The sequence below is a fragment of the Aythya marila genome (genome assembly GCF_965140915.1).
Source record: "Aythya marila genome assembly, chromosome: 21".
In the NCBI taxonomy this organism is placed as follows: domain Eukaryota; kingdom Metazoa; phylum Chordata; class Aves; order Anseriformes; family Anatidae; genus Aythya; species Aythya marila.
Window position 1 is genome coordinate 608,558 of NC_139062.1, and position 26,379 is coordinate 634,936.

Below are 26,379 nucleotides of genomic sequence, written 5' to 3' on the forward strand. Positions count from 1 at the left end.
GTTTTTTTCAGAGCTTGTAGGGATGAAAGGTATTGCACTTGTAATTGACAGTTTAGCCTTTTCTAACTGGCAACTGCTCACTTCAACAGAAGAGACCAGGGCATTCATTCTGAAATGATAACTTGCGCTTTTACCAGTATACTGAGCCAAAAGTATAAGATAAGAGAAGTTTATTGTAAAATAAACTTTAGATATTTAAATAAAATACCAGTTAAAAGTAAGTAATATATCCTGTCTGATTCCATGACTGAGCAGTTGGTAATTCTTGACTTGGAAGGCCACACATAACCTTTCAAAAGGGTTTGGATTATTTTTGTCATTGATTTGGGCTATGGACGAGGAATTTTCAGTTCTTTTCTGGCATAAAAATGTGGGTTACGATTGCAGAGATATGGGCAATAATAAGGATGGCCAAACTGCTAGTGAAGTGCATGCTGTAAATGCCTCAGGCTCCAGAGTTTAGATGTAGATCTTAAGCATACCTGAAATCCTCAGGGCAAGAAGTTCTAGAAACCTGTTTTGTTTCATGGTAGAGGTAGGTTCCAATGCTAAATAATAAAATAGAAGGAGGGTAAGATTCCCAGCTTGCTTTGGAAAGCTTGGGTTAAGAAATAAATGCTGTCTTCAGAATGTAGCTCAAAGTGAAGTTGTCTATTGTTTAAAATAAAGTGGTCAAAGTTTTGTCTATTAAGAGATTTTCTGGTCTTACTGAGGGGGAAAAATGTTAGCTGGGGAGATTTTTTTTGCCTATTAAGATTAGGTACGAAGGAACTGTTCATTCCAAATGAAGGACGGAAGGGTTGTGAGGGGAGGTCAGCGACTGCTGATGAGATATACTGGTTATCTAATTGCAGGCAAGATTATATGTATCCCAGTTATTGCATCCTCACCAAAACGGCATTGTAATAACCTCAGTACCAGCGTGTGAAGAGCAGACGAAGCTCCTCAGGAGGTGGACTACTGGTGTTAGATGGGCTGCTTCTGGGCACTGAGGGGCTCTCAGTGTAGGCTGGAGACCATGAGCAGATGCAGGTAGATCTGACAAGACAGAGCAGTTAATAGTGGGCTTTTGTATTTCATTTCATAAGCAAAACTCCTGGAGATTCTCACCTAATGAAACCATAAGTCTTTTAGGACTGCAGACTGCAAGGCTTGTTTATTAACTCATGCCTTGTCATTGGTAAATGCAACTTACTAATGGAATGTCTTGCTTGTAAATTTGTGTAAAACTGTTAAATTCATGCCCTAGAGAACACTGCACAGTTTTCAGTTACTCCTTGCTTTTGTTTTATTTATGTTCTGGGTTTGTAAATGTGATTAAAAGCTCTCTAGTGTATTGCCAGACTCTTTTGACATGATCTGAAAAGGCTTTTGTTTTTTTATTGGGCATTCACCATTTCTGTAGATGAGGCTGAATTAAAAACTACTCCATCCTTACCCTAAATTAAGAGAGCATCTAAGTGAATGTTGGTGCAGGAAGTCCTTCCTCCTGTGAGAGCTCCTTGATAACATTAACAAATTGTGAAAAGCTGCAAGAGACCAAAATTCTTCTTTTAAAGTCTTTACTCTTGATTAGGGAAGAAGGATACAGAGTGTATGCTTCTTTGTAAGTTGTGTGCTCAGTTTCAGAACACCAGAAAGGTACTCTTCTTGCAGCTGGATATAATCACACTGTTTGCTGCAGTATTTACTCTGTTTTTAATGTAAGATATACAGAATGCATTCCTAAATATAATGCAAAGGGGCCAACTTTGTGAGCATCACTGGAATCTGTTCCTGTTAGTCCTGTTAATTAATCTAGAGCTGAGAAAATGACTGTCTAAGTACATTTGAGTGGGTAATAGGATGAGGCTGAAGAGATTTTCAGTAAGAGTCTCTCAGTAAGGATCATCTGAATTTACTGCAACTCATTTGTCATGCTCTGAGACGCGTGGCAGATTAACATGGAGACAGATAGCTGAATGGAAAAACTCCTTAGGGATCCGCTTGGGTAGGGTTTGATTTCTTCTAAGCAGGCTTTATGGGTAGCTGAATTTGTTTTGTATTTTTCCTGAAAGATTATTTGGGGTTGAACTCTGTTCTAACCTCATCAGCATATAAATACCCTCTCAATTGAGAGAGATGCAGTAACATGCAGCAGGGCATGCGGTGCATTAGTGGACAGCACAGGGCAAATTTTCTGCTTGGTTGTAGTTACAGGCTCAGAACAGCTGAGTTCTAAGAGGCAGACAATGCAACAATCTTTGGGTTGTCACCTGGTCTTGGTAACAGCTTTTTAATGTATTTTCATGTGCTTTAAAATTCTGATCCAAGTTTAACAGCACTCCTTTGCCCAATGAAGAAAGTAATTTAAATCAAATTTTGTAATTCAGAGAAGTTAGGTTCCAGGGTCTGATTCTCTATCATCTTGCACTATGTGACAGTGCAGCTGGAATGTAGAGGAAAAATTTTAATACAGTGGCTTGTAGTGGTGGATATAATAATTCTGGTTCTCCAAGTTCTACTACTTGATAGTGAACAAAACTGTTTGTGAATTAGTTTCACATGAAAAATTATTAGATCAAAGTATCATAGGAAGAGAAGCTGGTGGAATGGAATACAGAAATTTGAATTTGTGTTTTTTTTTTTTTTTTTTTTTAGACTCTGTCTGCCTTCATTTCCTTTATCAGCTTTGTTCTGTAAGCTGTCCAAGACTGTGGTTTTGGGGTTTTTCCTTTTTTTTCTTTGTAGTTTCGAAGTCTTGCATTTTTATCCTCAGCTTCATGTGTGTGATTGGGAGAGATGTATGCAACTATATGGGGAGGGCTATTTATGAAGAGTGAAGAAATATGTATGTAGGTGTGTGAAGCTAGAAGTATTTCAGCAACAAATGAAACTTTCTTGAAAAGAAAGGGCCCACATTGCTGTAGCTGGAAGGCAGTGGCAATTTTACATAGAAAATTATGGCAGTAATTAACATATGAATACACAAATTAACTTAAAGGAAAGAAACTTTCTGGGATATGCAAAATTGAATCAAAGATGGATTTATTTATTTTTTTACCGCTGATTGGATGTGGCTAGATGATTTCCATCCAAAACATTTATTACTGCTTCTCTGATGGAAATAAAAATATCTGTTTTTCTTGTAATGATTCAAAGAGGTTTATTGGAATAGAACTCATCTACTTTTTCTAAGCATCCTTATTTTTATCAAGTCGTCTAACACTATAAAAAATAGCCTAAATTCTAATTCCATCCTTTGATCCTGTTTTTAAAGGAAACAATTGAATTCTGGAAGCTTGGTACAGTGCATTATAGGTGGGAGCAGTTCTTTCTGTAGTCAAGGTAGACCTAATAAATAGCTATTTGGGGAAGTGGAGAACCCTTTTTATAAAGTATAGGATCATCTGATGCAAAGTCCACGTTACTGCTTAGAACCCAGACCTTAAATCTGTAGGGAATTTCCAACCCTTTTATGCATCGTATAATCTGTCTGTTTCGGTGGGGTGGAGCACTTGCCTTCAGCACATGCAAGTGTACTGTGAAGGCATTGGATAAGTACATGGAAAACTGCAGGCTGTGACAAATCTTTACGCATGCTTAGACAAAGTTCTGACTTCCTTTTCTGTTGGGTACACTGCTATCGGGCAGCCTGCACGAGCGTTTGCAGGCGTTATTTTGAGTGCAGACATCCAAACACGCAGGGCTAATGCTTCACGATGCTTTTTAGATTTGTGGTTTCTGTTGTGCTGCTGGAGGCCTAATGGCTCACAGAAGACCAGTGGTAGCTGAAGTTCATGCTTGATTCTTGTATTTATTTTTTTCCAGATAGAAATTGAGCCAGAATGTTAAAGTTTTCACTTGAGATGTTGATTTTTGTATATTTGCTTCTGAGCTGGCCCTGCATTCTTTTGTTTGTCACAGCCTCACTTGTTTCTATTTAATAAAAAGAAAACCAGCTTCTGGGGAATCTTCTGGCATCTTCATGGCTGTCATGGAGCTCTGGACTGCCTTGGAAATTAAGAGGGAAATCAGGTGGGAAGGTGAAGAAGCTTTACGTGTTAATTATCCTGGGAGAGACTGCAGAAACTGTGCAGTTCCCATCTCTTCCAGGTGATGTTTGCCAGGGGCCCTTGCACAGAAACTTGCAATACCACTTTTTGTGTTGAATCTGAAGTTAAGAGGATGTGCTCTCCTTGCAGGACTAGTTACTATAAAAACACTTAAAAGAAGCTCCTGCCCCTCTCCTCTCCTTCAGCCCCCACCCCATACCATGCACGCTCCACAAGCTTGTTATTCCTGAATTTCCTAGTGTCCTCCTAAAGTAGCAAAATCAAGTGTAGGAAGATAGTGTGTGTAGATGCTAGAACATATTTTCTAGATGTTTCCTCTGCCTTTAACTGAAGGCATGTAATAAAAAGAACAACTAATGGAGTCTGACCAACCAGTGGAAGGCTACAGTGGAGCATGTAACTGAGGTACCTTGAAGATGAAGCCCTAATGCCTGCAGAGATGGAGAGTGAAAAACACAGGACTCTGAACTCTGGAAATGTGTTAAATGCTGGTATTGTTTAGTGGGGTTGGTGCAAGAACTGAATGAAATATATCCTACTTGATGTGGTGTGTCAGGGATCTGATTACACTGGATTCTATAAAGGCAGCTGTCTAAGAGTGGAGCTGTACCAGATACAGAAACAGAAAGCATAAACTAGGTTGTCAGGTGGCTGAAATGGCCAGAAAGGCTTGTGTTAGCTCCACTGGCTTTGGAGTGAGTCTCTGGTAGAGATGGGGTCTGGCAGTTGTTGTAATGCCCACCTGGAAATCACTTAGTGGGTTGGGTGCTGTTGGCTTTGGATGAGATTCTGGTCTGTGACTGGTTTGGGGGCACCCTTGGTTAAATCAAACAATAGTTTTGTGCCTTCTACAGCGTATAGGATCCTATCATCTTTCTTCCAATTCTATGAATTTAGAGAGAGTGAATGAGACAAGAGGTGACTGATGTATGTTATTTATTGACTAACGCAGTACTAAAGTCCATGAAAAGGTTGTGAGCAAAGCAGAGCTGCCCTTTGACATGTATTTGATTAGGACCTAAAGGCATACTACGTTGTGGCAAGTTCATTAGTCAGTGTTTGTGTGTGTCACTGCCCTGTAGTTGTCAAAGTGAAAATGGATCCAGTGGTTCCTAGACCCCTTCCTGCTAATGCGGAGTGAAATTCTTTAATTACAGAAATAAATTTGGATGTTTGGGGAGGCGGGGGGGAGGCCTTCCCTTTGAGCTGCCAAGTGTGAGCATGTTTTTCTTGTTTGCAGCATACAAGTCTAGCAGTCACTTTCACCAGCTCAATTTCTGTCTTATAGTAGGGTGGTGCAAAGAAAGACCTGCTTGAAAAGAGCCCATGCTTTTGATTCTGTTTGGGTTCCTTGCTTTGATGAATGAAAATGCTGTCGACTGTGCAAGTCTGATGGAACCCTTTGCCCAGCCTTACATCTAAGATGAAGACTTATTGAACTTCTGTAAATGTCTGAAAGATTGTCTTTTAGGAGAATGCACAGAACAATATTTTATCAGTATTTTATAAGTATATTTAATATATATACTGAAAGATGGATGGAATAACCTTTGCTTTTGGTCAGGTTAATATCCTAATTTCACTAGCAGTAGTTACCATACATTGTTACTTTTTGCTTCTCTAGTCAACCAAATTTATTCATTTTATTATTTCCTGTCCTCTTCTCTCACTGCCCTTCTGCTGCTTAGGTTTTGTATCCAGTCCTACTAAGTACTCTCAGGAGAAAGCTGAACAGTCATGCAGACTTGCAGAAGGAAAACATGTATCACTACCTCCTTTCTACCTCCTCCAGCATAAATTACTCCGTAATATCTACAAGATTGATCACTACAGCAATAAACTTGTGTACAGAACTGAAGCAGTTTGATTAAAGGTCACATGCGCTGTTCTTTAAAGCAACTCCTTTCTCTTTAGATGATGTTTTACAGTATTTTTTGTAGAACTTCTGGAAAGTGGCCAAGACTGCTAACATAATTAGGAGGATTAAGATTATCAGTATTATAAATCTCTTTAATACAAATGGCATCAGAGCCCATAATCTGTTTCTCTTCTTTTAATGTGACTCACAAATTCCCAAGTGCAGCAAAAGCTTAGTCTTCCCAGCAGGAGTCACTTCCTGCCCGTCTCCTAACAAGGAGATCTTCCTCTCCCCAGTCCTTTGCCAAGGCTTTTTTGTCCTTTGTGGTATATAGTGTGAAACTTGCTGCTTCAAAGTACTTGTGAGCCAAGCTACTGGATGAGATTGAGATCCTTGTTAATTAGTTCTTCGGTCTATAATAAAAAATTTCACTTCTCCATTGCTAATATGAAATGCAGATGTTCCTTTGGACAGAATAGGTTGCCATGTGCTGTTTCCATTGCCTTTTCTGATAGGTTTGGGAACTGACTAGTGACAAGGAAAACTTACAAGACAGTTTTTTGGCAGCTCTGGATAAATAGGAAAGATTACAAATTAGTCTGTCCCCTACATATCTTAGAGAATTTGTTGCAGTTTTAAGTTTAGCTTTGTAAAGTAAATGCTCAAGTCATATGACACAATCAATATAAGCCTAGGATAAATATTCTTTGGTTTTAATAATGTCTCCTTACTTGCATAAGGAATATGCAGTTACGTCATTCAGCAAAAATGCTGGGCTCTCCTGCATATGCAGCTCTAATTTGAGCTTTAAGGAAGAAAAACAGCTGACAAATGTTAAGCGTTCCTTTTAAGTAGGATGATGGGATTTTGGGTATAAGGTGAGTTCATCCAGCTGCCAGGAAGATGTTCCAGTGTCCTTTTTTCTTGATGGCCTATTCTTTGCTCCCCCGTATATTTTTAACTGTTTTGTTTTTGCCAGAGAGCTCTGTCTGATGCCAGTTTGTTCTGTGCATGCTCTGTCCCTTGCGAAAAAGAATGGTGTATCACACCCTAAGGTGTGGGCTTACCCCCTTGTTCCATAGTACTGAAACAGACTTCTTTCCTTTTGCAGTTGCTTTGGATGTGAAGTAACTTGCCTGGGCGTGCAAGTTATCTCGAGTGGAATTGCCCAGTGAATGAAATTGCATTCTTTAAGATGAACAGCATTTCTTAGTGAACTGCTGTAGAGTTGAAAAGCGAACCCCAAGCATTGGATTTTAATGTTTCATTTTTTCTCCCATCTGATAACATATTTTGATCTTCTATCTTTTGATCTGCTTCCTAATAAAACTATTCAGGTCAAATTGGTGACTTAGTTTTTCCATGTTTCATCATCAGCATTGGTGTATCTGGTTGGGAGGACATTAGAGCTCATCTGAATTCTGGTGGGTGTTGCATGGTGCCTTTTTGAGCAGCAAAGCACGTCTTTGGAGGTGGAACCTTAAGTACTACAATGATAGGAAAATGGCTAAAGGATTGTTCATGGCATATACAGTTGTGTTTATTTTATTGTCTCCACGTGATATCTGTCCTGCCTCTGGGTTGAAGTCCTGTTGTCTAGGGGAATATGGAATCTGACACAGAACTTAGGTAGGGCTCTCAAACTGAGTTGTCATATTAAGTCTTGTTCATGCAACCTGACCAGATCCAATGGATCTCTTTGGGCTGTTTCAGGGACCAGAGTGTTTCCTAGTGTAATGGAGAAGAAATGTTCTCAGAGAACATTACTGGTACTTTTCATCAGATGATTGTCACCAGAAGTTTTTCAGAGAAGCCAACTGACAGTTTTTCCTTTACCTTCATAGGAAGTCTGGCCCAAGAATCTTGTTTTGAGATACCAGTTGCCTCCTGTTGCATTTATGAAGGATGAATTATGTGCCTAGGGCTTCCTAGGATTTATGGAAACATTGACATTGAGCTTGCTGTTTTGGGAGGAGGGAGCTGTTTTTTTTTGTTTTGTTTTGTTTTTTTTTTTTTTTTTTTTCAAAAGAAAAGACAGATATGCTGAAGACACATAGGGAAAATTCTCTGAGGACTTGGACAGAAGCTTTAGAAGGTGGGACTCAGTGAAGAAAATATCTTTTGCATGAAAGCAAGACATGTAGAGATCAACTGAGTCACAATAGTTTCACTTCCAAATCAGAGGAGAGTAAAAAATGTGAATTTGACATGAGTCAAGACATTAAAATACCCAGAAAGCCACATCCTCATAAATGTGAGGTATTTTGGAGTGATTGCTTTTACTGAAATGATATCAGTATGTACCAGCACGAAGGTCTGTGCCCGTTAAGTCTTCCTCACTCTCCTGGATGTACGTTTTGGTGTGCAGTGAGTCACAGTGATTGAACTTCCTGCAAAGGAGATGACCTCTCAAATAACCCCTGAAGAAAGAGGTGAGAGCCTGGCAAAATAACCACCAACCAGTTCAGCTTTCTGAAAAGGAAGCCTATAGATCTTGTCTGTGTTACAGCAGCTTCATCTGGCTGACCAACTGTTGCTTCCCTGCTGAATCCCAAGGTTAAAGAGGTGGTGCGGATGCACCGGAATGGGTGCTTTCAGAAATGCAATTGGGTGCTGCATGGGCCTTTTTAAGAGAACAACACTTCAATGTGTTCACTGGTGATTTAACTCCCGAGATACCTTGTAATGTCAGGTTTTGGTTCTGTCTTGAAGTTCTAAAGACTTCTTAGGTCTTTTCTGATTCACTGTAAATCAGGGGCAGGTGAAGTGAAAGCAATCTACAGAACAAATGCATGTTTATCTATCTTGCTATAGCTACTTCACTTCTTACCTGTGTTTGATCAGCCTTTCCTGATGCTACACATTTTGTAATGCTCAGGAAATTTGAAAGATGCTATTTGAGTAGGATGGGTAAGGTAGATAAGGAACGTCTGTCACCTTCGAAAACCAAAGCTAGGTGTAAGAAGCAGCTACAGGAGAGAGTGAGCAAGGCAGGATCACATGTTAAGACCTTCCCTCAGCTAAGCTCTGTCTCAGCACATTTTCTGTCTTCAGCGAAAGTTTATGTGAGTGCAAAGTATAAACGATGTATGGGAATAGCAGCCACAGCAAATGTAATAACAAAGGTTTAGTCTTAAGCAAGCAAGTGTTGCTCACTATCAGAGAACAACTGCTTTATTGTTACAGCATTTGTATGTTTTAATGACATCACTGCTGGATAAGATGGTGCCGTTAAAGGAGTCTGATAACTGTGCTTTGTTAGCTTTGGGACATTTGAGATTTCAACAGAAGCCATTAGCAGAATATGTTTCTTTTGAATTTTAATCCCTATAAGGGCCTGGTGGTTATAGGATCATTAATTCTTATGATGGGTGTTGTACGCTATTTCTACCTCAAGTAATAAATTGATTTCAGTTCCTAGAATAATTCAGGTATGAGGGGACCTCAGGAGGTAGGCTGTCTAGGACAAGCTTCTGCTTAAAGCAGGATCAGCACTGAACACAGAGCAGGCTTCCTCTTCAGGTGAGGAGCCTGACTTTTGCTAAATTGTTTGCACAACTGAATATTGAGTTTCAGACCTGTACTTACAGATATTTGCTAATCACTGACAGAAATGGCACAGAGCAGACACAGAAGTAACAGAGATATGAAGTGACTGTTTTCTGCCTGTGTAGGGTCTTGTTTGGTTTGACATTGCTCTAATGCTGTTTCTGTGTATAAAAAGCAGTGCAATTCTCTTGCTGAGGTTTGTTATATTTTTTAACGTGTCTTAACTGAACACAGGCCACTATGCTGTTCCTATTATACTCATGGTAGAAGTTAGATATAGTACAGAAAACAACTTTTTTTTTTTTTTCTTTTTTTAAATGAATCAATAAGAATTGAAAGAAACTGTTTTAATTTCATGAAAACCTCCCCAAATGAATTACAGCAAGAGGCACACCCCCAGTGATAAGGTGTCTTGCCATGGAGGAGTTACTAATGCTCACTTTTTTTCTGCACTGGGATCAATTAATCTGATAAGCCAAAGAATTGCAGCGGGACTTCAAAAAGTATCAGAATGACAAATGTGCCTCAGTGAAGTGCCTAGTGTAAAGTATATACAGGAGACAAAAGCTTAGAATGAGCCTTGGCAAATCAGCTCTCTGTGTATATGTAAATATATTTTTGGTATTCATTCAATGATTTAACTTAAAATATTCATACTGGGATGCACAAAGAAATGCATGAAACGTTTTTTTCAGTCTACAGCAGAATGTTCTGGATTCTTTTAACTACACACATAGGCAATGAGGAAGGGATACAATTTGAGACAGATGACATGTACAAGGATGTATATTTTGGGGGGATGGAAATCTGTTACATCTCCCCCTGTGCCCCAGTTGGTTTGTGGAATCCATTCTGAGTGTTACTCTGGTTTTGGTTTCCAGCTGTGCTTTGTAGCTAATATATTCTTCATCAAATGAATTTCACCCACTTATATGCCTAAAATTATTTCAGAGCCACAGGATACCCTTTAAGATACTCCCCATTTAAATGTGGAAACAAGTGATTTTAGTGATAGTGGATTTCCACAGGGTTAATTTTGTTAACTGTTGCTGTTCCATATATGAAGTTGCTGTGTGCTTGGCTTGGTGTGTGGGTATTACTTCACTGACTGACAGGCTCCCTCTCAAAAGAGGAGATTCTGACAAGATACAGGGTGGGGAAGGAGGAGCTTGGTGAAAAGACTGTCCTAGAGAGGAAATGACTCCCCAAAGCAGCTGCATGAGAGGCCAAGGACAAGAAGAGAGGTACAACTCCGAGCTGGCAGGTGCTGTAATGAGGACATCGCTTTGGGCATCTTTTACTGCAAACCTCTCCCCTCACCCTCTCCCCCTATTTCTACTCACTGTAAGTTAATAGTAATGCCTCACTGCCCTCTCTCTTCTAAAGTAACGTCAAACTGGATCTGTGCTTTCACAACAAAACATGTTAGGGCAATGTTTCAGAGCTCAACTGGTAATTACACACTGGAGGAGACTCCCATAGATTCAAACAGTTACCGGCATAAGGAAGGATCCCAGGTTTGTGCCTTGTGTGATTGCTCTTGGTGGAAGGAGACTTTGACCTCCTTTCTCTGAGGAAGTTACAGATCCAAGCGTTTTGGAAAGGTGAGTCCTCTGTAGCCGGTGGGTGAGAGAGAGTCAGGTGGGAAAAGGGAAGACAGATACCAGACTGAAGAGGTACAAGTATGGAGGCAGTTGACAGCATGTAAGAGCAGAAAAGAGGTGTTAAGGGTAAGAGACAGAGTTGAATGAAGAAGCCAGTATCACAGCAAAGAGCTCGCAAAGCTGTGCTTTGGGAGTTTAGCTGAAATTTTCCCTTATTCTAGAAAATGTCTGAATTAAGTACGTGTGTGTATGTGTGTATTATCTACATGTATATATGTGTAAATATGTGTGTGTATAATTAAACCCAGCAGGAGTAATTTGATTTCTGCAGAAGTTACTGCAACAGCGTAATTTTGTCTGATTATAGGAAGTACTGGGGTGAGGGAAAGAGGAGTCAGTGCCTTCTCTTATGCAAGGAGCTATCTGGTTATAAACAGCGATAAACAGGTTGCTCCATTGTATGCAATCCAGCTACATCGCTGTAGTAAATGTTATATAATAAAGAGTTAAAGCAACTCAGTTATTAAAAATCTTGTCTTCTCCAGGTCTGTGGCATGCAAGATATCCTGGGAAGAAACACGGAGTGCTTGTAATGCTCGTGCTGCTGGGAAGGGCTGTCACATCCATTCTATAAAGACTGAGCTGAGCAGTAGTTCTTTCTCCTCACTGTAACGTTTACTCATCAATCCGTGGAATATGTGTCAGCAGGATTAAACCAGGACAGTCTCCTGACAGTGGAATTCTAGATAAGGTACTTGCTGCGATTTCTTACCTAAGCCAATAACACCCTCTGAAATTTTTAATTTTTCTCTGATTTTTATTACTTGACTGAATCTTCCTGCAGACATACGTTCTGAAATAGTTTGACTTAGAGCAAGCACTGTTGATAGGTTGCTCTGAAAGCTTAAGATGGCTCTGACTTCTCCAAAATCTGTATCAGAGGATTTAACACCAAGAAAACTCATGCTCCATAATGAAAGCTGTTTCCATTTCCTCTCTGCAAACGTCATCACAGTAGGTAAGTGAAAGGTTACAATTCTTTCACCTAATAGTTTGGTATTGAAAATATTTTCTTTTATCCCAAATATCCCAAATTTATTTTTTTGGTATTGACATTTTGTATGGTACTCCTACATTTCCTTAAATATGTTTGCAGGAATTGTGCTTGTAAATCAGGGGGCTGAATTCCCCAATTCCCTTTTTACTGTGTAGCTTGTGTGGTGAAAAGAATTTGGTTGAAGAGAAAAGAAACTGGCCTGGTTTGGATCTGTTCCAGTAGTGTCCGAGATTTGGTGGTATATCTGAGACTACGAACACATGACATAGACTGGAATTAAATGAAGTGATACTAGAGGGCAGAAATTGTAGCGTTTAGATTTAAAAAAAAAAAAAAAAAAAAAAAAAAAGAAGTCCTTACGGTCTCACTTACACATGGTCTGTGATGTTTCAGAGACAAGTGGAAGGACTTTATTTGTAGAATAACTAAACTTTTCCCATCACGCATTCTTGGAGTCGATGTCTTGCGTGATGGACTTTATACATGCAGTCTTAGGAAAGTTAAAGCTGCTTTGATTTGCTTATCAACACAGTACTGTGTTCGTCCATCAGTAGCAAACGCCCTAATATGCAGGAAAATCGAGGTGCTTTGAAGTTGTAGTCCATCCATTTGCAAGCATGATTAAAACCCAACAATTGTTAGGCTCGGTGTTTTAAGCTGACCCCTGGACTAACCCCCTGATCCCTGACCTCGTCTCTCCATTTAAAAGAGTTGTTTCCATGGTGATTTTCATGGATGGTGAAATTAATATCTGGTTTTGTGATATATTTTGCATGAAGGAATGAATTGCTTTTTCAGTGTTTGTAGGTAGACTGTCAATTGTGCTATGAACTCTTTTTGCTGCATGATAAAAAAAACCAACTGTAATGTTACCAGTGTTTCTCAAGACATGCTAGGCAGCCTGGTATTTTTGCGTAAATGATTTATACTTGAATAAACAATTGTAGTCCTTTTGAGATACCGTTTCCCAGTTCTTCAAGCACTTCCATTCCAGACTAAAGGAAAATTGTCTTCTGCAGCTGTGAATAATAATGGTGTAGCAATAAACTGGGACCTGGCAAAACTCACAGGTAGATGGAAGGAGAGCTCTGTGCTTGCTTACCAGATCTTCAAGCAGTGTGGGTTTGTGTCAATAACGAACTGGCTCTGAATCATTGTCTGACTTGTGGCTTAAGCAGGATAGAATTTTATGGGCAGTGTATATACGATCTCTTCTGATCCGCAACTGATCCCTCACGATAGGGAATGTTTGAGGAAGCTATGGAGGTGAAGAATTCAGCAAGATTAAATAAAAGGAGTTGGACAATAATATGCATAGCAGCAATTAAGAGTGTTTATAACCAACAGTGATGAATTTTGGGAGGTATTTTTAAGGCTTGTGCTTTAGGGCTTAAGCCAGGAACCAGCAGAGATCAGGATTACTTCTAGCAGGAGGAAAGACATCTCTGAGGCATCTCATGTTGATCATAAATATATAAAGATCCCAAATAGGAGAGTCCGTAGTTTGAAATCATGTTCTTAAGAACGATGAATTTGAGAGGGAAGAGGAGTGGGGGGAAAGCACAATTTATAAGAACTGGAGAACTTGGTCTATACAGTTTGCTAGAGCAAATATTTATTTCTGACTGCAGTCAGAAGGCAGTGAGGTATGCTGAAGCTTTATGTGAGACAAAACAATTATTTTTCTTGTCCAAGTAATTTTTCTTAAGTGAGAAACAGTTGTAGTCCTGTAACTTCATTGAGAACATAGTATTAGCCTTTTCTGTGAATGACACTGGTGTGTGCAGTTGCTTATCAACTATTTCTGGCTTTCAATCAGGCTCCTTTATTCAGCAGCACCAGGTGCTCCTAAATATTTTATTCTTTAATCTTTAACAGATGAATTCCAGAGGGAACACTGAATGCTGGGAAAACAAGGGGGAATTGTTGTAGAATGCAGCACTGAAGGCTGTAAGAAGGACAAGAACCACCCAAATTCTTCCTTAAAACATTTGGGGCCAGATATTTTAAAAATGTAAATTAGCATCATAGGCCGAGACTGTCAAAACTTATTGCAGCTTTTGTTCCTTGATTCGAGTGCTTCTGGAAAATCCTCCTTGAATTGGATGGGGGGGGAGAGATTTCTAGCGCCTCAGGTTGTGGCTCTGTGCCAGGAAGCTGTCTGAGCTGAGCTGCGAGTTGAAGAGCTCAAAGAATAACTATTGTTGGCTGTTGGTCTTTTCTGAGTGTTGACAGCTTGCTCAGAGGAAAGAGTTCTTATCTTAGGAAGCTCTGGAGATTACAGATGTGATTTTGCACATCAGGTGTTGATTGGAGATCGAGTAGGAGGAAGGGAATTGTGTAACTGATGTCTGTGGCAGATGAATTTGTGCTATAGGAGGGTTCCAAAGAAGGAGGAGTTGGCTCATTGTATTGAAAATATGGTAGATTTAGCCCAGGTCTTTAATTGCTACTTAATGTATTCAATTCAGGACTCATTTGCTTGAAATATGACTGTAGGCAGTAAAGGAGAACATGAAGTAGACAACACTTTTTTAGTTGGGCTCTTAAAGGAACTAATTCTATCATTTTAGCTGCAATTCCAGCAATTGAGATCAATTTTTTCTTCTGCTGGCTTACTGTTTGAACTGCCAGTGTGGTTTTTACTAGCACTAATGAGGTTGAATATATTTGTTTTGGATTAAAAACAGCTCGCCATTGCAAATGTAGCCCATGAGTGATTGCCACTATCGTAGTTCTTAGCTTTATCTTCTCATATATTTGTGCTTCTCCAAATTGGGTCCCTTCCTAAGAGGTGTTCTCTTTAGTGGATGAATCTCTTGAAGAATACCTAAGCCCTGATCTTTAGTGTTCTGCTGTAGTCTTTTGCATTCAATTCATCTTCATGTGCTGAGGAACCGCAAGATCGAAGCTTGTCTGTATGCACTGGGGAAGGTTGCCCCAGTCCTGCTGTTACACTGCAAAAGAACTTTGGTGATATTTCTTTCTTCTAGCTCTTTCTCATAAATTGTTTTGCAAAGGGTGTGAAAGAGAATTGCAGAGATAGGTGCAGTAGGTGCATCACGTTGGTGTTCTCTGGCAGTGCCGCAGGACGATGGCATGTTCCAGTTATTACTGCAGTATGGAAACAGACTTCTAGGGAACTGCTTCTTATTTGTGGGATGAATTGTTTTAGTGCCTCTTGAACAACTGCCCGTTATATAAAGCAGTGCATAAAGCTCTGTCAGTGGGTATGTAGGACGGAATGCAAAGGGATGGCAGAACTGGTTGGAGGGGGAGAAAGTCGTCTTTGTGCCTGTGCAGCACTTCCAGCATTCCAGCGTGAGTGGGTCGGAACCCAACAAAAGCTGGGCTCCTGCTCAGGAATCTGAGCATTGCAGACATGCTCAGAACACCCACTGGAGTTTGGTTTCCTCTTATCTCCCTAAGTACCTCTAAAATGACTCAGTTTAAATGCTGTGTATTGCAGTGGCAGCTCTTCTATTCGCTTATTTCACTTTTGTATTAAAATAAATGCTAAACAGTGTATAGAGAAGTGCTAATGCTACTGTTGAACTGCTTGATTGAGTAGTCTCTGCTGTCAAAAATGACATTTCAGCTTTATCAAACATACGCTTTCAAGGATTGACGTTTCAGCTTTCTCATCTGAGTGAATACATCTGCAAGAAAAATTGGGAAGGGTGGAGTTATCAAGCTATCAAGTTAGAATCCTAGTTGGTGTAAATCCATGCAGTTAAATCCTCCTCAACTACCTACAGTCTACTTCGGTCAGTACTTATTAATCTTAGATGACTTCTAACTTTCACCAGTCATCCATGGTTTCCTGATTTGTCTAATCATTTGAGACAAGAACAGTTCTCAAAACTTATTGCTTCTTTTGAAATCAGAGCTCCCTTTGTGTAGGCTGTGTTTGGATGAGGAATGCATGGAGTGGAATGCATTTAACTTTTACATCATTTTGCTGCATAATAGTGATTCAAGATTATTACAGCAGCATTGGGAAAGTCCAAAATCCAGGAGATGCATGGCAAATTCAGTAATCCTCTATTTTTTAAATATGTTCTGGCATGTCTAGACTCACTTTCCGTTCTAAACTGATGAAAGAGTGCTATGCACAGACATGCAAAATCCTGTTTGCTTAGGTATATGGTACATCAGATTAGCCTAGAGAAGCACTTAAGATGGCCTTCAACGTGTGGCTCTAACATGCTGCCTGTTTACGTGATCAGTGCTGCTGCCATGGAAATCTCCAGCATGCAGGTTTAGCGGAGCAGACACAAGTGAGGTTGTGAGTTAGCATCAGCTGCCTGAAAGTAACTTTGAGTAGAGCTACAGTGCTGTGAAATTGCCCGTCAGCTGGGGATGAAAAGTGAACTGATGCTCTACTAGTTTTGCTTGTATTAGTGAGTGACCAAAAAAAGACTTTTCTTCTTTTTGTTGATGCAGTTTGAAGAAAATCTGAAAAGACACGCTGTGTATTCCAAGTGTTTCAACTTGAGCACGGCAGTCTCCTTGATTTGGTACAGTGTAGACAGTGGATAGTACAGAATTCTGACATGAAATCCCGAAGTATTTGTATAGTCTCAATTTCAAGAATTGTTTTCAACACTTTTTCTTGCTCAATGGAGACTAAAGTGTAATGAGAACTGCAAGCTGCCGTTTGTCCTACTTTGTGCTGCAGAGGCAGAAATGAACAAGTGAGGCTGTTCGAATGTGCTATTGTCTCCTTTGGCAATGTCAGTTTACAGTGATTAAAAGCAATCATGAGTCTGCGGACTGTTGGAATAAAGACTTCAAAGATATCTATCCTTAGGATAGTTCTGATTCTGTCACCAACTTATTTTTTGACTGTTTTGGGCAACTTCGCTTCCTCCTCTGTCATCTGTCTTATTTTGATAGGAGGTGGGATCTGCTACTCCTGCACAGCAGGCAGGTTCCAGTCATGTTTGGATCTCTTATCACCAGTGCTGAAACAAATAATAATGCTCCACCTACGTTATCCAGTAATGAAATAACCACAGTAAGTTCTTCTGGACGGTGGCACTTGTGTGTACTTGATATCAGCTGCCTTGGAACTGTCCTGCAAAATACCATCGGTAGAATCCAAAAGTGCAGCCACCCCATCTAGATAGGAGAGTTTGTTGTCTGATTAAATTGGTTTTTATTTAAAAACAAAGCAAACAAAAAGGTCTTTTGTGAACAAAATTTGTTCTTTTTGCAAGAATATACATTGAAATAAGCAGCCAAAAGTTTAGGTAGATGTTTTACTTGAGAGATCGCTAACTGGTGTATTTTCACCTCCTGCATTGGTCTGGATCAGAAGGATCTGAGGACTGATGAAATAGAAACAGGAACACAATCAATTTTCAGCTTGTTGAAGAAGGCTATCTTCTATTGCCCACGCTCATATAGTGTTCTTAATACTGTCAAAAGCTTAGAGTAAACATCTTTTGAAGGAATTCAGCCTTTGAGCTGTTTGATGCCCCCTTACAAGGTGAAAAAAATGTAAGAAATCGTGCCATTTATGTAACATACTGTGCTGTTAAGGAGAAAGGTTCTTGATGGCAGTAACTTTGGTCCTCAGGTCATATTTGACGGTAATTTAACACTAGAGGGCAGCGGTGGTCTTCCTTTTATCCATCCGTTCATTACATGTATGCACGTTCTGTCTGAAGGAAGGCAGGCTACAAGACACAGCTCAGCAGTAAATCTGGACCACGCAGGGTCTGGGGACTTTGCATTTTATTTTGACTGCTGAACGTTCATGTCTTATCTTTCAGCTGGTATAATTCATGTACTGCTTTCTATTCTCTTTGAGAAGTTGGTATTTGTTTCCATAAGGATATTAGTTTGGATTAAGTGAGCTTTTTAAGCCTTGCCATCCCAAATAGTTTTCCATTGCCTGTTGAATGTATCAAGCCTCCTAGATTAATTTATTTCCTGATTTTGTTTGATTGGGGTTTTTGCCTGCTTGCTTTAGTAAAGAGTTGTTGCCTGCCTGTTTGAGCACAGAGTATTGTGCTTCTCAGAGGCTCTGTGCCAAGATGCATAAAGGTGTTCAGTCTCCTGACTCGTTTCAGCACCGACATCCCCACTGAGGTGCCTTGGCGGCTGGGACTCTAACCACTATTGAATTTGACACTTGCAGTGGAGCAGAGAGGTGTGCAGTTTGTTGCCTCCAGTTCAGACATCCCTTAACCTCGTAACAACCTTACTTTGAGTTTTGTGAGGACAAATACCTGGGAGATCGTGAAACTGCCAAAATAGCAATGGGAGCCACAAGGGTACATTAAGCAGAGGTCGGGATTCTTGGTTCTCCGTTGCCGATCGGAATATTGTGGCTTGGCCTCACCTTTCTGGGCCAGGCAGTCAAATCAAGCACCAGCTCTGTTTCATCTGTAGCAGTTAGCTAGTGAAAGCACAATAAAAACTACTGAGTGAATTATGTTTTGGAATTGGGGGCTTTTCCATGCTGGCAGAAACCATTGTACTGCACACGTAAGTGTAGCAGTGTGCTAACGTTATAGGAGAGACTTTTGTTACTGGAACTTAGATTTGTCGGTAGATTTATTTTTGTGTCACTTGTGAGAGAAGTGGAATTCCCTCTTGAAGTAAAGCCATAAGCATGGTAAATTTATGATGTGTTGGTGTTAAGAGAGGGCTTTATGGTTGAGCACGAATTAGGAAACTCGATCACCTGAATGTTACCTTCTGTTTCCTCTCCAAAATCTCCTTCCTCAGCGATTTCGTCACTTTCTCCCTCCCTCCCACTCCCTCATTCTTTCTCCTGTGTATCTGTTGCTGCATGCAGAGATTTGCTGAGTGCGTGGAGGGAAGTGGGACACTCAAAGCACAGTGAATAGTACTGTTTATGCCCACATTCCAGAGGATGTTGCAGATCCGAGGGGCTGCGTGCATCGCTGTTGCCATCTGCTGGATGGAAGCACAAACCCCGCCGAGAAGGAGAGGGACAGACTTTGGAACAAGGGGATGCATATCCCATTTCCACGGGTACTAGGCAGTTCCTAGGAACAGTACCATTACAAAGGTGATGCAGAAATATGGTTCTTCTACAGTATATGACCAGTACTGCACAAGAAACCCCAGAATACTGCACGGCATGTGTGCATAGCTGCAGGCTGTTTGCATGAGGCTGTTTGCTGCTGCCATGCAGGAGGAGAGATGTAGAACTGTTCGTTCTGGCTATGTAGTGGTCGTATTTTGATTCTTAGAAACTAGAGAAATAGGGAAAAATGATGCTCAGATGGTCAGAATAAGAGCAGTATGTTTAGAGGGAGTAAGCTGCGTGCTGGGTTGAGCGAAGCAGTGCTGGAGCAATCACAGACCAAGTCTTCATAATGCTGCAAGAGGAAAATGTTTCTTTCATTCACCTGCGTGAGGTTTAGCCTCTGCGGCTGTCGAAGATGGGGGTGTGTGGGGGAAATGCAGTATTCCTTAACAAAGTTCCATGATATTGGCATTATCAGTGGGAAGTTCTTAAGATCTGGCTATTAAATCTGTCAGTCAAGCCAGCTCACAAAAGGATGCAGCTCTTGTAAACACTGTAAATGAAATCTCTCCCTCCTACACGTTCTCACAAGTGAATTATTTGTATCTGCTGATAGTTACAGTAAATTTAATCCCTCTAAAAATGAATGCAGTTATAGCCAAGCTACTCTTAGCCATTGTGTCTTAAAACATGCTCTATTGCCTGGCTTTGATTTGCGTTTAGAGTTGGGTAATTGGCTTTTTAAAATCCAACCCATACCTATCTGTGTGATAATGTGAAACCTGCCTGGCTCTAGAAAGTGCTTACATTCTCAAACATTTAAATGCTCATCGTCTGCAAGCAAGAATTCTCTTTTTATCATTGTTTTTTATTTTTTCTGCAAATTAGATCTGAGATCAAATACCTCATATTTGAGAGAGGAATGCTTTCTTTCTTGAGAGAACAAAAAACTTTGACTGGTTGTCTTCTGAAGCAGATCATCGTGGTTTTCTACACTTAATGAATGGTAAGAGCCCTTGCAAATACTGGAGCTAAGGAGCCCTGTAAAGGAACATATGTAGTGTGCACATCTGGTCTTTCCAGAGCTGGAAGTTGCCTCTACAAACACTTTGGTGTCTCAAATGTGTGTGTGTTTTTTTGTTAGCCATAGTCCTTATCTCAAGTAACAAATAAGGCTTCCATTACCCGGACCGTGAGAGGTGTTTCGCATGCATTTTAAGTACAGAAACATTAACAGGTTTAGTCTTTTATTTTGTTCTACAATAACAACTTCCTTTTTCCCTTTGGTATTGGGAGGCATTCAGGAGATGCCTCTCTGAATGGAGATGAAGAAGTAAGGTTCAGGCAATAAGCTCATCAAGGATCTGAATATGTTAAAATATGCCTTGGCATTTTCCTGAATTTTATATGATAATGTCACCTTGTCGCTCTGCCTGCGTACCTTCTTGTATTTAAAGCTTCTTTCATTTTGTGTTTTTAACTATGTGAGTGTTGTTAATTAAGTACTGTATTGTGCAGCATTATATAATTGTGAAAGTTAGATAAGCATCAGATCTTCAAATACAGAGTTTTGACCATTTCCATAATGATATGATCAGTAGAGTAGTTTCTGAATAATGCTTGCTTAACCATGCCTAGGGCTAACATGCCAAAATTTTAATAGAGAATTGAGACCAAGTGTTCAAACCATTCAGAAGGTATGAAATGCTGCTCCCTGAAATGCTGAAGTTCCAGACAATTGGCTCTGTGAAGGAAGAGAAAGCAAAAGATTTTGCACTTGTTTCGAGATCATCTTCATCCCCTTAACTCTGGTGCATCCTGTACTGAACTTGAAGAGGCTCTTTTTTTTTTTTTTCACATGCAGGTCTAGACAAAAATTACATTGTAGTAGTGTTACTGTGGTCAGGGATAAAAAGTTAAAACTCTCTCCTGATCCCAGGTGATTGAGAAAAGGGGAGCAAAATCCTCCATTTTTACATGAGCGTAAAATCAGGGCAAAGGAACAAAAGTGATTCTCAGCTCAAAAAGTTCAGAGCTTTGTGATAAAGGTGGTAGGTAGACAGGTACATTTCTTTGCAAATAATTTTGATCTGTTATTTTTGCTGTTCAGGGATAGAGGCTTAAAAATACTGTAACTGAAGAATAACCCAAATTAGACGCTTATTTTCCACCAACTAATAGAGATCTCTAGAATTTTTAGCTGATAGTGACTAAGGATCGCAGTAGACTTAGAAAGTCCATGGAATTTGGGATCCTTACTCCCTTTAGCATGATTGAAAAGGGACGCCTCGTACGGTTGTAAGAAGTCACGGCTACGGTGGTATCAGGTACCACTTCTTGATAAGCAGGGGAAGAGAAAAGCGGAGGCAATCTGAAAAGGAGCATGAGGATTAAACAGCTGTCATAAGGAATTTCCTATTGCCACGAAGGACCTGACACTGAAGATACCAGGAAAGGAGATGCCAGGCAGGGAAGTGTTAATTGTTCCAGCAAAAGTAGTTCAGATAAAATCTTACCTTTTCTCTCTCCCCCATTTCCTCGGGTGTTATCTACAAGTAGAGGAGCTTGTACCATCAGAAAACTGACAGAGATTCCTCAGTGGCTGAGCTAATAAATGGGATGAAACTTAAACTGCCTTCTCACACAAACAGAAAGAGACTTGCAGAAGAGGGAGCATGACGGAGGGAAAATGCTGAGTATTTTTACATTCTGAAAGAGGCAGATGGGGAAAAAATAATCCTATCTCTAGAAGACAATGGATTTAGGAAGCCCACAGCAGAAGCACAGTAGGTGAATTTATTCTTTTTACCATATACACTTGAAATTTAGCTAGAGGATAAATTGCACTTGTGCTTATGGGCACAGTTGTTTTCTAGTTGGACTCTGATAACATCAGATAACTCCTTCTTTTCTCACTTGTCCAGAGATATTAATTTAGCTGTCGGTGACTGTGTTTAGAGGATATTATTTCTTAAAAATCTTACCAGTACACTGTCATTCAGAAGCTCTTTTATCTCTGTTGGCATGTTTTATTAGTTATGGCCACAGTATCTACATGAATAAAAAGAGTGTTAAGTAAATTAAAATCCATTCCACTTACTGGAAATGAAATATGAACTGCATCAGGGAAATGGTAATGCTCAAGACATAGCAATTCCTAATTCCGTGAAATTTGCTTACAGCAGAGCAGTTTCATTAGCTACAGACCCTACATTTATGTGTGCCTTGCAGTCTGCTGGTGGAGGGAACAGAGGTTGCCTTTTAAATTAGAGGGACCACCCCACAATGCAGCGTGCTGTATTTTACATACCACTTCGTACTGTCGTTAATCATTGCTATCTGGAATAGAAACCCTTATGCTAATTGCCACAGGGGTCTGACGTACCTGCATCCTCTTGGTGGTTATACAGGAGTTTTGCTTTGTAGGTTCTGCTGATCAGATTTGCTTGTGTTGTCCCTCTTGGCTTAGCTATGGTACATCGTTCATTTAAGCCATTAGCAGATGTTTAAATCAGAAACTTATTCTCCAGCATTGTGTGTTTTCGTGGTTCTCTGTATGCACATGGCAGTTATGCATTTCATGACAAAGCATGTTTATATAGAGGATGGTGTTACTTGTGTCTTCTGTTTGAGGGCAAATCTATTTCATCTTCAGTGGTGGTTGTTACACTTCAGGTATCGTGTGTGATGAACCACTTTGAGTAGGCAATTAGTCAAGTAAATGACTGACAAGTAAATTACAGCTAACACATGGAACACATCTAACTGTCGAAAGCACCCGCAGGCAGTCAGGTGCTGTACACTGCCAGGTCCTCAGCAAATGCAGAAGGGAGACCAGGGTTTGTTCTGAGCTCTGCGGAATGTGTACTTGCTCTCTTGTGGGGTGTACCGCTACCTTCTTTTTCTTTCTGTGTCCACAAAACCAGTGACCTTAGGGATATCTTTCCAGAGGACCAGTTCTATTTGTGTTTTTCTTCTCTCTGTAGGTTTTATATATAACATTCCCTACTCTTCTAGCATCCATTTGCCACAGTACTATTGTGATGCTTATAATCAGTCCTCCACTGGGAGAGGTGTTTTAATAGTGCGAGTACCAGATGTTAGGTCCTACAGACATCTTACTGACATGTAGGATACGGATAAAGCCTGTATTCCCTGGGTATTGCAGCCGTGATGGCTCATAAATCAGTTCTGGTATCAGAATGATTTTGCCAGTAAATATCAACAGAGAGTCTGGGCTGGTTTGCTGCCTGGTTTAGACCATAATTTTATTTCTTACAGTGAATTCAGGTAATTTGACTGATAGTTCTGCGTGCGGTTTGCTCTTTGCTTCTCAGTAAAAGTTGTTAGCTGATTCTGAGTAACATCTAAGCTATGCAGCTTTCCCACTTCGATCAGAACAAAAAAAATCAAGGCAGTAATAAAAGTCAGAGGTTGGAGTGAGTTGTGTGACAGTCCCGTGCTATTTTTTCTGTTGTGAAACACATGGCATAGCTAGGTAATTCAGGGACAGCAGGTTGTGCAGTGACAAATTGTTCCACTTCATTTCTGCAACAGAGAAATAAATTTTCTCCAGCACCTGAACAGGTGATGCTTATGCTCTCAGTGGATGAGGCATACTGAAAAAGGAGGCCTGGCAATTACCTGGACGCACTGTCCTGCTTCAGATGTAATTGCAATGAAACATCCACAGGACAGAACTAAAAGTAGCACTGCCAAGATCAACCTACCTCCGTGGAGGAAGAAAGAAAAATTGCTTATGTGTGTAATGCTGGTAGGGAATTCAACAGACCGGCTAATGATCAGGTATCTTTAGCAACACATCAGAGATTGTGCCCAAGGAATCAACGTAGCCAGTATAATCCATGACTACTTGATTTAGACAGAGCGTAATCAGATAGGGCGTGTAAGAATGAGCCTAATTCCCCTTACCTTCTCTTTGTGACATAAGAATGATTTCTTCATCCTTTGATCTCTTAGGGAAATTTTGGTTCATTTCAAATCTATTCAAATTTTGGTCTAACAAGCTTTAATTGGATGTTCTAGGAATATACCTCAGGGTCGTTTTATGTGGAGATGCAGCCTAATGCAGTATAGCGTTCACTTTCTCCCCTTTCCAAAGACATTGTTTTGAAATACAGATTTGAAGATGTATTTTAATGTGGATTCTTTTTGCCTGAAGCAGCAGTAAGATCTCTGCATAACAGAAATTATAAATTATTTGCACATGTGTTTAGAAATTTATGACATCTCAGAATGAACTACTAAGAATAACAAAGTTTGTGCTTTTACTGGGCATAGCTGTGTGGTTGGTTTGACTGGGTGAATATTGTCAAGGACTGTCTGTGTCTTTAGAATAAGTTTAGAATTACAGAAAATTAGAATGAATTTAGAAGCTTTCGTGAGTAGCCATTTTCCACCTGTGGTTTTATTGCAGGCTTTGTGTTTTCAGATTGCATCACTTCTTTCTTCTTTCTACCCACTTTCTTCATTTAGGGTTTAATTCTTTCCCTGTATTTCTTCCATATATTTTCTGGGCAAGCTTTTATGCCATGCCCCTGCTGTTTAGCCATTCATGTTCATAGAGTTCAGTTCTAGCCCTTTTAAAAAATAAAACCCAGCTGAGGTCAAACCTGATAGTAATGCTTTGATGCTTGCTGCTGTAGCACATCGTTCAAAGTTTGGTCCCCCACAGCTCTCTCCCCTAAGAGGAGTCTCTTCATTTATTCATATATTATTTAGCTGGTGATTTGAGTAACAGATGTGTATAGGGGGGTATTCATAATTTATTACCAAGAATGAACAAACCATGGCCTTTGGATACTGAGGACAGACTAAATTCATTGGGTTGTTGCGGGCAGTGGTTTCCCTTAAAGAGATGGCTGGAGAAGCTTGATGAAGCCATTTATTTGAATCTCTGTAGTTTCACCAAACGTGAAATGTTTGGTTGCACATAAGTTGCATTTTACTGTTTTTCATTTCAGATCATACTACAGAAGTATTTCACAATGTTGAAATGAATCTATTTCTTCCGTTTTGGAACTAAACATGTTTATTTTTTGTTGTTCAGAAACATCTCATTTAAGGTTATTTTGCTTAGTATATGTTGTAATCCCGTGTACTTTTAGAGTCAGTAGCTGTTATGACTTGACTATATATAAACCAAATTTTAGCCTAAAGTACGTGTATGATTTTGGGCATTTGCTGTTGTAGAAATCATGGAAGAAAACCTTTCAGAATTCTCTCCTGCAGTACTCTTCACTGGTATTTCTGATATCTAAAAAGTGCTGAGAGATATTCTAGGCAAATACCTTTGTTATAAGGAAGGAGGTTTGTAACAGGAGTAGAATAAACCACTAATTTGTCCCCCTGTAGCATTTTATCTAATCTCTTGTGGTGTTAGTCTGAATTTTGGTTTTGGAGGCTGGTTAATCTTCAGGAATACAGCAACTGATGTCGTATTATTATTATTATTATCATCATCATCATCATCATCATCATTATTTCAGTTGGGGGCTCTATGTGGTTTGAGAATTATTGTGTTTTCAATTCATCCAGTGGTGTGATGGTAAATCAAACTGAGGATTGCTGAAGCGCTGTTATTTGGCGAGGCATTGTGTTACATAAAACCAGTATAATGAGATGATATTAAACTTTGGAATTTGTGGTTTTATTGTACCATTCTAATTGTGCCCTGTAGCTTAAGTGGGATGCAGTAAAACATCATCAAGGTGAATTTCATTATCATGTTTTGGTGTGTTTTTCTTCACTGACATGCTACCCAGCTTTAAGCAGAAAAAATAAGAAACCCCAAGAAGTAGACAGAGAAGCAGCCCTGCTAGTTTGGAACAGGAGTATCCTGGAATATTCAGACCCCAAGCAAGAGCTACGTGCTGTTAGCAGGCATTTTAGCAGTCACCAGGATACTCTTGCATGTCGAGTTTGGGGATGCAAAGCGGTCGGAGTCAGTTGGCAGGGAGGGGTTCATCCTCTTCAAAAGGCCAACCTTGCTCCAAGGTAGTAAAAACAGCGTGGGAAACTCAACCTATTTCCATTCATATGATAAAAAAGTACCTGCTGTTTCCGCGTGGGGTGGCTGTAGCTTTGTGTGGGATGCTGGGGGAGCTGCATTGCCGCAGGGTGTGATAGGAAACATCAGGGTAATGTAGCATATAAAGCTGTCTAGGACTGAAAACTACTCCTAGTACGTATTTTCACTTGGGTCAGATATGCAACAAAGTGCATCA

The 26,379-nt window shown here is 40.0% G+C and overlaps 1 protein-coding gene across 1 annotated transcript in view; it reads left to right on the forward strand.

Moving 5' to 3' along the window:
- The window catches only part of PLCH2 (phospholipase C eta 2), an 80,799-nt gene that overhangs the window by 554 nt on the left and 53,866 nt on the right, over positions 1–26,379 (forward strand). The window contains 1 exon segment of the mRNA XM_082776722.1: positions 11,612–12,084. Coding sequence (XP_082632848.1) covers positions 11,976–12,084 — 109 coding nt within the window. The 5' untranslated portion in view covers positions 11,612–11,975.